This window comes from Anser anser (genome assembly GCF_964211835.1).
Source record: "Anser anser genome assembly, contig: HAP1_SCAFFOLD_561, whole genome shotgun sequence".
Classification (NCBI taxonomy): domain Eukaryota; kingdom Metazoa; phylum Chordata; class Aves; order Anseriformes; family Anatidae; genus Anser; species Anser anser.
In genome coordinates this window covers 1-12,194 of record NW_028153621.1, presented here as the reverse complement: position 1 = coordinate 12,194, position 12,194 = coordinate 1, and the positions used below count along the sequence as shown (strand labels likewise).

Genomic DNA, 12,194 nt, shown 5'->3' with positions numbered 1-12,194 from the left:
AAATGAGGGGGCGGGGCCTTGCCGCCCCGTAGCCCCGCCCATGGCTGTCTCAGGGGGGCCCCAAGGTGCCGGGGGGGCCCTGGGTGACCCCATTGTCCCCATTAACCCCATTGACCCCATTGACCCTGTTGTCCCCATTGTCCCCATTGACCCCATTGACCCCGTTGTCCCCATTGACCCCGTTGTCCCCATTGATCCCGCTGACCCCATTGTCCCCATTGACCCCACTGTCCCCACTGTCCCCATAGTCCCAAAGGTCCCCGATGTCCCCACTGTCCCCAGGGCCCCACCCGTCCCCATAGTCCCAGGTGGCCCCAATGTCCCCATTGTCCCCACTGTCCCCATGACCCCACCCGCCCCCATTGTCCCCATAGTCCCAAACGTCCCCGCTGTCCCCGCTGTCCCCCCACCCCCGCCGGTCCCACGCGTCCCCCCGTCCCCACGCGTCCCCCGCCAGTGCCCCCGCCGTGCCCTGTAGGGTCCAGGCCAGCAGCGCCAGGCGCAGGCGCAGGCGGCCCCGTGTCCCCCCCCCCGGTGTCCCCCCCTCCCCGGTTGTCCCCCCCCCCAGCTCGGCCGCCAGCGCGGGCAGCGTGTGCCCCCCCCGGCCCAGCAGGACGTGGCGGAAGGGGGCGGCCAGCGGGGACACGAAGGGGGACAGCAGCGAGGCCTCCGCCTGGGGACGGGGACGGGGACAAGGACGCAGTCAGTGGGGATGGGGACGGGGTCAATGGGGACAAGGACGGGGTTAATGGGGACGAGTATAGGGACAGGGACAGGGTCAATGGGGGCAAGGACGGGGTCAATGGGGGCAAGGACGGGGTCAATGGGGACAAGGACGGGGTCATTGGGGACAGGGATGGGGACAGGGACAGGGACAGGGTCAATGGGGACAGGTATAGGGACAGGGACAGGGTCAATGGGGACAGGGACGGGGTTAACGGGGACAGGGATGGGGTCATTGGGGACAGGGAGGGGGACAGGGACAGGGACAGGGTCAATGGGGACAGGGACAGGGTTAATGGGGACGGGGACGGGGTCAATGGGGACAAGGAGGGGGTTAATGGGGACGGGGATGGGGACAGGGACGGGGTTAATGGGGGCAAGGACAGGGTCAATGGGGACAAGGATGGGGTCATTGGGGACAAGGATGGGGACAGGGACAGGGACAGGGTCAATGGGGACAGGTATAGGGACAGGGACAGGGTTAATGGGGACAGGGACGGGGTCAATGGGGACAGGGATGGGGTCATTGGGGACAGGGATGGGGACAGGGACAGGGTCAATGGGGATGGGTATAGGGACAGGGTCAGGGATGGGGTTAATGGGGACAAGGACAGGGTCAATGGGGGCAAGGACAGGGTCAGTGGGGACAAGGACGGGGTCAGTGGGGGCAAGGATGGGGTTAATGGGGACAGGGATGGGGACAGGGACAGGGACAGTGGGGACGGGAACGGGGTTAACAGGGACAAGGATGGGGTCATTGGGGACAGGGATGGGGACAGGGACAGGGACAGGGTCAATGGGGACAGGTATAGGGACAGGGTTAACGGGGACGGGGACGGGGTCAATGGGGACAAGGACAGGGTCAATGGGGACAAGGATGGGGTCATTGGGGACAGGGATGGGGACAGGGACAGGGTCAATGGGGGCAAGGACGGGGTCAATGGGGACAAGGACGGGGTTAATGGGGACGGGGATGGGGACACGGACAGGGTCAATGGGGGCAAGGAGGGGGTCAATGGGGACAAGGATGGGGTCATTGGGGACAGGGATGGGGACAGGGACAGGGACAGGGTCAATGGGGACAGGGACGGGGTTAATGGGGACAGGGATGGGGTCATTGGGGACAGGGAGGGGGACAGGGACAGGGACAGGGTTAATGGGGACAGGGACAGGGTTAATGGGGACAAAGATGGGGTCATTGGGGACAGGGATGGGGACAGGGACAAGGACAGGGTCAGTGGGTATGGGGACAGGGATAGGGACAGGGATGGGGTCAACGGGGACAGGGATGGGGACGGGGACAATGGGGACAGGGATGGGGACAGGTACGGGGTCAGTGGGGACGGGGACAGGGTCAATGGGGACAAGGACGGGGTCAATGGGGGCAATGACGGGGTCAGTGGGGACGGGGACAGGGTCAATGGGGACAGGGTCAATGGGGACAGGGATGGGGACGGGGACAGGGTCAGTGGGGACGGGGATCGGGATGGGGACAGGGTCAGAGTAAGTGGGTATGGGGACAGGGACGGGGACAGGGTCAGTGGGGACGGGGATGGGGACGGGGACACAGTCAATGGGGACAGGGATGGGGACAGGGACAGGGGACGGGGGACAGGGGACAGGGACAGGGTCAATGGGGGCAAGGATGGGGTCAATGGGGACAAGGACGGGGTCAGTGGGGACGGGGACAGGGTCAATGGGGACAGGGACGGGGACAGGGGACGGGGACAGGGAACGGGGACAGGGACAGGGACGGGGACGGGGACAGGGCCAGGGGACGGGGACAGGGGACAGGGCCAGTGCCACCCACGGCCATGATGCGGGCGTTGAAGCCGCGGTTCAGGCGCTCGTTGGAGCCCTCGGAGCCCTCCAGCTCCTGGCGCAGCCTCGCGGCCGCGCGCGCCACATCCCCGCGCGCCGAGTACAGCCCCTGCAGGGACACGCCGCGGGCCTGCGGGGACATCGTGGGGACATGGGGACATGGGGACATGGTGGGGACATGGGGACATGGTGGGGACATGGGGACACGGGGACATCATGGGGACGTGGGGACATGGTGGGGACATGGGGACATGGTGGGGACATGGGGACGTGGTGGGGACATGGGGACATGGTGGGGACATGGGGACATGGGGACATGGTGGGGACACGGGGACATGGTGGGGACATTGTGGGGACATGGGGACACGGCCATCACCCCAAGTACAGCCCCTGCAGGGACACGCCGCGGGCCTGCGGGGACATGGGGGGGACGTGGGGACATGGGGACATCGTGGGGACATGGGGACACGGCCATCGCCCTGAGTACAGCCCCTGCAGGGACACGCCGCGGGCCTGCGGGGACATCGTGGGGACATGGTGGGGACATGGGGACATCGAGGGGACATGGTGGGGACATGGGGACATCATGGGGACATGGTGGGGACACAGCCATCACCCCGAGTACAGCCCCTGCAGGGACACGCCGCGGGCCTGCGGGGACATGGGGACACCCTCCCAGTGCCTCCCAGTTCCTCCCAGTTCCCCCCAGTGCCTCCCAGTTCCCCCCAGCGCCCTTCCAGTGCCTCCCAGTTCCCCCCCAGTTCCCCGCAGTTCCCCCCAGTGCCCTCCCAGTGCCTCCCGGTTCCCTCTAGCGTCCTCCCAGCATGCTCCCAGTGCCTCCCAGTGCCATCCCAGTGCCTCCCAGTCCCTCCCAGCACCCTCCCAGTTCCCCCCCAGCACCATCCCAGTGCCTCCCAGCACCCTTCCAGTTCCCCCCAGTCCCCCCCAGTGCCCTCCCAGTGCCTCCCGGTTCCCTCTAGCGCCCTCCCAGCATGCTCCCAGTGCCTCCCAGTGCCTCCCAGCACCCTCCTAGCTCCCCCCCAGTCCCCCCCAGCGCCATCCCATTCCCTCCCAGTGCCTCCCAGTTCCCCCCCAGTCCCCCCCAGCGCCATTCCAGTGCCTCCCAGTTCCCTCCAGTGCCCTCCCAGTGCCTCCCAGTTCCCTCTAGTGCCCTCCCAGCATCCTCCCAGTGCCTCCCAGTGCCATCCCAGTGCCTCCCAGTCCCCCCCAGTTCCCCCCAGCGCCCTCCCAGTGCCTCCCAGCACTCTCCCAGTTCCCCCCAGTCCCCCTCAGTGCCCTCCCAGTGCCTCCCAGTTCCCCCCAGCACCCTCCTAGCTCCCTCCCAGTTCCCTCTAGCGCCCTCCCAGCATGCTCCCAGTGCCTCCCAGTTCCCCCCAGTTCCCCCCAGTTCCCCCCAGTTCCCTCCAGTGCCCTCCCAGCTCCCCCCAGTTCCCCCCACTTCCCCCCAGTGCCCTCCCAGCTCCCCCCAGTTCCCCCCAGCACCTCCCAGCATGCTCCCAGTGCCTCCCAGCGCCATCCCAGTGCCTCCCAGTCCCTCCCAGCTCCCCCCCAGTCCCCCCCAGCGCCATCCCAGTGCCTCCCAGCGCCTCCCAGTGCCTCCCAGTCCCTCCCAGTCCCCCCCCCAGCCCCACCTGGAGGGGCGCCAGGCGCCTCAGCAGCGCGTCCCCGAGGGCCCCGGGGTCCAGGGGCAGCCGCGCGTCGTGGGCCAGCCGCAGCAGGAGCTCGGCGGCCACCGCGGCCACCGCCCGGGCCACCGCGGGCAGCCGGCCCCGCAGCCGCCCCTGCAGCCGCTCCGGGGTGTCCTCGCGCGTCCCCAGCGCCGCCCGCGACCCCCCCCCGGGGGCCTGGGAGGGGGCGACGGGGGGTCAGCGGGGTGGGGGGACGTCGGGGGGACAGGGGGACGTGGGGGGGACATGGGGACGTGGGGACATGGGGACATCAGGGGGCATGGGGACAAGGAGGGACATGGGGACATTGGGGGACATGGGGACAAAGGGGACATGGGGACATCGGGATGTGGTCAGTGGGGGGGACATGGGGACATTGGGGACACTGGGGGACATGGGGACATTGGGGGACATGGGGACAAGGGGGGGACGTGGGGACATTGGGATGTGGTCAGTGATGGGGTCATGGGGACATTGGGGACATGGGGACACGGGGGGACATTGGGGACACGGGGGGGACATGGGGACATGGGGGGACACTGGGGACACGGGGATATGGGGACACGGGGACATGGAGATGTGGGCACACTGGGGACACGGGGACATGGGGACGAGGCGGGGGGGGGGACGTGGGGACACCGGGGGGACATGGGGACGTCACGGGGACACGGGGGGGGGGGACGGGGGGGACACCTCATCGAAGCACAGCTCCACAGCGGGGACGCCGGCGGCGGCGGTGAAGGGGTAGGCGCCGCTCTCGGGGGACAGCGGTCGGATCCTGGGGGGGGGGAGGTGACACCGAGGGGGGGGGTGACACCGGGGGGGGGGGGACACACTGGTGCCACCCCCCCAAAATATATGGGGACATTTGGGGACTCACACGTCGCTCTGCCACGCGCGCCCCGGCCGCGTCACCTGCTCGAAGAGGCTCTTCCCGTTCTCGTTGGGGCTGTCAACCTGGGGGGGGGACACACCGGGGGGGGGGGTGACACCAAGGCGGGGGGGGTGACACCGGGCTTGGGGACACGCGTGTCACCACGGGGGGGGGGACGACACGCGGTGGCACCCACCTGGCGCAGGGCGCTCTCGATGAGGCTGACCAGCACCGGGCTGCTGCGGGCCACCAGGCGGTCGTCACCTACGGGGGGGGGGGGACACGACACCGGGGGGGGGGGTGACACCACGGGGGGGGTGGCACGGTGTCCCCAAAGGGGACAGAGCTGTCCCCAAGGTGTCGGGGGGGGGGGGGGGGGGCTCACCCAGCACGGCCTGGTCCAGGCTGATGTACGCGGCCGCCTTGGTGTGCAGCAGCGCCGGGTACCCCTGGGGGGGGGGCACAGCGGGGGGGGGGGGGTGACATCGTGGGGACATCTGGGGGGACATCGGGGGGGTCGGGGGGGGGACGCGCGCGCCCACCTCGAGCCACTCGGTGGCCCCCAGGTGCCCGAATTCGCCCCCGTCCCAGCTGACGAAGAGCAGCGAGCGGCGGAGCTGGAAGCCTGCGGGGGGGGGGACACGGGGATGGAGGGGGGGGGCAGGATGGGGACATGGGGACATGGGGACATGGGGGGGGGCACGGGGACGTGGGGACATGGGGGGGAGACACGGGGACAGGGGGACACCGGGATGGGGGGGGGGGACATGGGGACAGGGGGACAGGGGGACATGGGGGGGGGCACGGGGACGTGGGGACGTGGGGGGGGATGTGGGGACATGGGGACACCGGGGGGGGGGGGGGACAAAATGGGGACATGGGGGCACCAGTGACATGGGGACACTGGGATGGGGGTGGGGGGGACCGGGGCACTGGGGTTTCCCAAGAACAAACTGGGATTGCACTGGGAGCAAACTGGGATTGCACTGGGAGCAAACTGGGATTGCACTGGGATTGTACTAGGATTGCACTGGGAGCAAACTGGGATTGCACCGGGAGCAAACTGGGATTGTACTGGGGTTGCACTGGGAGCAAACTGGGATTGCACTGGGGTTGCACTGGGGTTGCACTGGGAGCAAACTGGGATTGCACCAGAAGCAAACTGGGATTGTACTGGGGTTGCACTGGGGTTGCACTGGGAGCAAACTGGGATTGCACTGGGAGCAAACTGGGATTGCACTGGGGTTGCACTGGGGTTGCACCGGGAGCAAACTGGGATTGTACTAGGGTTGCACTGGGAACAAACTGGGATTGCACTGGGAGCAAACTGGGATTGCACTGGGGTTGCACCAGGAGCAGACTGGGATTGCACCAGAAGCAAACTGGGATTGCACTGGGGTTGCACTGGGGTTGCACTGGGAGCAAACTGGGATTGCACCGGGAGCAAACTGGGATTGCACTGGGAGCAAACTGGGCTTGCACTGGGCTTGCACTGGGGTTGCCCCAAGAGCAAACTGGGATTATACTGGGAGCAAACTGGGGTGACACGAGGACACTGGGGGGGGGGACACACGGGTGACACCGGCGCCGTGCAGCCCCCGGGGGTCACCCGGGGATCCCTGGCCCCGCCCCTTTGCCCCCTCTGGCCCCGCCCCCGACGACCACACCCCTTTTGGCCCCGCCCCCTTTTGGCCCCGCCCCCTTTTTGGGCCCCGCCCTCACCGTCCCGCCCCATGGCGGCGAAGGCGCGCGCCAGCTCCAGCAGCAGCGCCGTGCCCACCCCCGAGGCCGCCGCCCCCGGCCCCAGCGAATCGCGGCGCGCCCCCACGATGACGTAACGGTCTGGGGGCGGGGACAAGGCGCGGGGGGGGCGGGGCTCGGGGGGGCTCCGCCCCCCGCCTTGCCCCGAGCCACGCCCCCCCCCCGGGGGGGGGGGGGGACACGACACGGTCCCGCCTCCTTGCCCGGGCACCGCCCTCACGCAAGCCCCGCCCCCAAAATAAGCACCGCCCCCAAAATAAGCCCCGCCCACAAAATAAGCCCCGCCCACAAAACAAGCCCCGCCCACAAAACAAGCCCCGCCCCTTTAGCCCCACCCCCTAAACCCCACCCCCTTTAGACCCACCCTTTTAGCCCCACCCCCTTCTGCCCCGCCCTTTTTAGCCCCGCCCTTTTTAGCCCCGCCCCCTTCAACCACACCCACCAAGCCCCACCCCTTTAGCCACGCCCCTTTAACCCCACCCCGTTTAGCCCCGCCCCCTTTAACCCCACCCCTTTAGCCCCACCCCTTTAGCCCCACCCCTTAAACCCCACCCCCCTTAGCCCCACCCCCTTCAGCCCCGCCCTTTTTAGCCCCGCCCTTTTTAGCCCCGCCCTTTTTAGCCCCGCCCCCTTCAACCACACCCACCAAGCCCCACCCCTTTAGCCACGCCCCTTTAATCCCACCCCTTTAGCCCCACCCCCTTCAACCCCGCCCCTTTTAGCCCCGCCCTTTTAGCCCCGCCCTTTTAGCCCCGCCCCCTTTAACCACACCCACCAAACCCCACCCCTTTAGCCACGCCCCTTTAACCCCACCCCTTTTAGCCCCACCCCTTAAACCCCACACCCTTTAGACCCACCCCTTTAGCCCCACCCCCTTCAACCCCGCCCCTTTTAGCCCCGCCCCCTTTAGCCCCACCCACCAAGCCCCGCCCCTTTAGCCACACCCCTTTAACCCCACCCCATTTGACCCCACCCCCTCCAACCCCACCCCTTTTAGCCCCACCCCCTTTAACCCCACCCCCTTTAGCCCCACCCATTGCCCCACCCACGCCGGCCACGCCCCCACCAGACCACGCCCACCACCCTTATGGCCACGCCCACCCGGCCACGCCCCACCATTGGCCACGCCCCTTCCTCCTGCCACACCCCCCTAATTGAACCCACCCCGCCCCACCCTGGCCACGCCCCCTCCGATGACCACGCCCACTTGACCAAGCCCCACCAGTGGCCACGCCCCCTCCCCGAGGCCACGCCCCCTCCCCGAGGCCACGCCCCCTCACCGGGCTCCAGCCGCCCCTCCAGGGCCCCGAAGACGCTGGCGAGGGTCCCCGGCGCCGTCCCCCCCCCCACGCTGAGCCGCAGCCGGCGCCCCCCCGGGGCACGGAGCCGCAGCCCCCAGGGCGCCCGCGGCCCCCCCAGCTCCCTGATAACGGGGGGGGGGGCAGGTGATAAGGGGGGGCAGGTGATAAGGGGGGGCACAAGTGATGGGGGGGGCAGGTGATAAGGGGGGGGCACCCAGGTGATAAAGGGGGGGTCACAGGTGATAAGGGGGGGGCAGGTGATAAGGGGGGCAGGTGATAAGGGGGGGCACAGGTGATAAGGGGGGGGGCACAGGTGATAAGGGGGGGACACCCAGGTGATAAAGGGGGGGGGGTCCCAGGTGACAAGGGGGGGGATCACAGGTGATGGGGGGGGCACCCAGGTGATAAAGGGGGGGGTCACAGGTGATAAAAGGGGGGGTCGCAGGTGATGGGGGGGGTCGCAGGTGATGGGGGGGGCACCCAGGTGTCAAGGGGGGGGGTTACATGTGATGGGGGGGTCCCAGGTGACATGGGGGGGTCCCAGGTCCCCGGGGGGGGGGGCACCCAGGTGACGGGGGGGGGCCGTACCGGAGCAGGCGGGCGGCGGTGGCGGCGCTCAGGGGCTGCACGGGGATGCGCGGCAGCCCGGGGGGCGCCGGGGGGGGGCGCGGGCGGTGAAGGAGGGGAAGCCCCGGCTGTAGGGGTCCCCCAAGCCCTCCTGCACCTGGGGGGGGGGGGCACATCAGGCCCTGACCCCCCCCCTTTACGACCCCCCCCCAACCCCCCCCCCAGGCCCATTGGAGCCCCCAACCTTCCCTTAAACCCCCCCCAAATCCCCCCCCGCGCCCCCCCCAACACAGAGCCCCCCCCAGTGCCCCCCCAACCCCCCCCAAAGACAGAGACCCCCCCCCGTGCCCCCCCAACCCCCCCTAAACACAGAGACCCCCCCCCCATGCCCCCCAAATCCCCCCTCACACCCCCGTTCCCCCCCCCCCGGACCCCCAACCCCCTGTCCCCCCCCCAAACACCCCCAATGCCCCCCCCCCGACCCCCCCCCCCCCCCCACTCACGTGCACCGACACGGCCGTGTCCCCCCCCAGCGCCGGGGCCCCCCCCGGCCCGGCCGTGTCCTGGGGGTCGGGGGTACAGCAGCACCCCCGCAGCCCCCGCCGCCTCCGCCGCCGCCACCTACGGTTGGGGACCCCCCCCCCCCAGAAAACTCCTCTGAAAAACCGACCCCCCCCCCCCCCCAGGATCCCCCCAGGGACCCCCCGGATCCCCAGGAACCTTCCAGAACCCCCCAGAGACAACCCCAGAACCCCCCCGGGACCCCCCAGGGCCCCCCCCAGGACCCCCCAGGAACCCCCCCCAGGAGCCCCAGGACCCCCCCATGACCCCCCCGGGACCTCCAGAACCCCCCCCCAGAGCCCCCCCAAGACCCCTAGGACCCACCTAGGACCCCCAGGGAACCATAGAGACCCCCCCAAGCCCCCCAAGCCCCCCAAGGCCCCCCCAAGCCCCCCAAGGCCCCCTAGAGCCCCCCCCAAGCCCCCCACGGCCCCCCACAGGACCCCCAGGGAACCATAGAGCCCCCCCCAAGCCCCCCAGGGCCCCCCCAGGACCCCCCCAAGCCCCCCAAGGCCCCCTTAGAGCCCCCCCAAGGCCCCCAAGGCCCCCCCAAGACCCCCCCAAGCCCCCCAAGGCCTCCCCCCAGGACCCCCAAGGCCCCCCCAGGACCCCCCCAAGCCCCCCAAGGCCCTCCTAGAGCCCCCCCAAGGCCCCCAAGACCCCCCCAGCACCCCCAAGACCCCCCCAAGCCCCCCAAGGCCCCCCCCAGGACCCCCAAGGCCCCCCCAAGACCCCCCCCAAGCTCTCCCCAAGCCCCCCCCCAGGTGTCCGTGCCCCCCCCCCACCTTGGCGGCGGGGGTCCCGCGCCCCAAGCGCAGCAGCAGGAGGCTGCCCCGCAGCGCCACCCCCCGGGCGCGCAGCAGCGCCAGGTCCTGGGGGCGCCCGTAGTGCCCGTACACCAGCCCCCCCTGCGCGGGTGGGGGGTCAGGGGTCAGTGGGGTCAGAGGTCAGGGGTCGGCGGGGAGGGGGGGTCAGGGGTCAAGGGTCGGGGGGGGTCACCGTGACGTTCCCGGCGGCGCTCCAGGGGCAAAAGGCGTCGGGGTCGAGGCGGAGGCGCTCCAGCTCCCGCCCGGCCGCGTCCACCCACAGCAGCGAGGGCGGCGACCCCCTGCGGGGTCAGGGGTCAAGGGTCAGGGGTCAGGGGTCAAGGGTCAGGGACAGGCTTGGCCCCTCCCCTTCCTCGTTGTCCCCCCCCGAGTCCCCCGAGCTGCGCACCCGATCCCAGACCCCTGAGACCCCCTGCGACCCCTGACCCTCTCTGTGACCCCTGACCCCTGTGACCCCTGACCCCTGCGACCTCTGACCCCTGTGACCCAAGCCCTGTGACCTCTGACCCCTGCGACCCCTCCGAATCCTCCCCTGACCCCTGACCTCTGACCCCCTGCCATCTGGCCCCCAACCCCTAACACCCCCTGCCCTGCCCCCCCGACCCCTCCCCGTGACCCCTGTCCCCTCCCCATGACCCCGACCCCTCCCCATGCCCCCTGACCCCTCCCCGTGACCCCGACCCCTCCCCGTGACCCCTGACCCTTTCCCATGACCCCGACCCCTTCCCATGACCCCTGTCCCCTCCCCATGCCCCCCGACCCCTCCCCGTGCCCCCTGACCCCTCCCCATGACCCCTGTCCCCTTCCCATGCCCCCTGTCCCCTCCCCGTGACCCCTGACCCCTCCCCATGACCCCTGTCCCCTTCCCATGCCCCCTGTCCCCTCCCCATGACCCCTGACCCCTCCCCGAGACCCCTGACCCCTCCCCGTGACCCCGACCCCTCCCCGTGCCCCTTGACCCCTCCCCATGACCCCTGACCCCTCCCCATGACCCCTGTCCCCTTCCCATGCCCCCTGTCCCCTCCCCATGACCCCTGACCCCTCCCCGAGACCCCTGACCCCTCCCCGTGACCCCGACCCCTCCCCGTGCCCCCCGACCCCCCCCTCCCCCCGTACCGCGTGGGCAGGGGCAGGCGCTGGGGGCGGCTCCAGGCGCGGCTCAGCCCCGCGGCGCCCATGGCGCTCAGCACCCCCTGGGCCAGCGCCCGGCCCCGCGCCGAGCCCGGCCCGTGCGGCCCCGCCGCCACCTCCCTGCGGGGGGGGGGGGGTCAGAGGGCAAAGGTCAGCGGGGGTCAAAGGTCAAAGGGTCAAAGGTCAAAGGTCAGAGGGGGGGGCGCTCACCGCACCCAGGCCTCGATGCGCTCCTCCCGCAGGTGCCGCTGCAGCTGCTCCCGCAGCTGGGGCCAGCTGGGCGGGGCCTCGGCGCTGGCCACGCCCACCGCCTCCTCGGGGGCGGGGCCACCCGGCTCAGGCCCCGCCCCCGCCCCGCCCCGCAGGGGGCGTGCCCGAGCCCGGCCACCAGCAGCCCTGGGGGGGGGGGTGGGCGGGGCCATTGGGGTGGGCGGAGCCTCGAGTGGGCGTGGCCAATGGGGGTGGGCGCGGTCAAGGGGGTGGGCGCGGTCAAGTGGTGGGCGTGGTCAAGGGAGTGGGCGTGGTCAAGGGAGTGGGCGTGGTCGAGGGGTGGGCGTGGTCAAGGGGAGTGGGCGTGGTCAAGGGAGTGGGCGTGGTCAAGGGGTGGGCGTGGTCAAGGGGTGGGCATGGTCAAGGGGGTGGGCGTGGTCAATGGAGTGGGCGTGGTCAAGGGGTGGGCGTGGTCAAGGGGTGGGCGTGGTCAAGGGGTGGGCGTGGTCGAGGGGTGGGCGTGGTCAAGGGGTGGGCGTGGTCAAGGGAGTGGGCGTGGTCAAGGGGTGGGCGTGGCCAAGGGGTGGGCGTGGTCAAGGGAGTGGACGTGGTCAAGGGGTGGGCGTGGTCAAGGGGGTGGGCGTGGTCAAGGGGGTGGGCGTGGTCAAGGGAGTGGGCGTGGTCAAGGGGTGGGCGTGGTCAAGGGGTGGGCGTGGTCAAGGGGTGGGCA

At 70.6% G+C, this 12,194-nt stretch overlaps 1 protein-coding gene across 1 annotated transcript; it reads right to left on the bottom strand.

Annotated features, from left to right (window-relative positions):
• Window positions 1-39: 39 nt before the first annotated feature.
• Window positions 40-11,676, bottom strand: LOC310891794 (transferrin receptor protein 2-like; the record flags this gene model as incomplete). The annotated part of the gene is made up of 16 exons (XM_083854020.1): window positions 40-673; window positions 2,534-2,674; window positions 4,197-4,409; window positions 4,926-5,010; window positions 5,113-5,189; window positions 5,303-5,370; window positions 5,492-5,555; window positions 5,649-5,731; window positions 6,829-6,948; window positions 8,148-8,290; window positions 8,757-8,892; window positions 9,239-9,356; window positions 10,082-10,204; window positions 10,296-10,404; window positions 11,240-11,374; window positions 11,465-11,676. 16 exons carry the CDS (start codon window positions 11,674-11,676, stop codon window positions 50-52), a joined length of 2,451 nt encoding a protein of 816 aa, XP_083710146.1. The 3' UTR covers window positions 40-49.
• Between the last annotated feature and the right edge of the window lie 518 nt (window positions 11,677-12,194).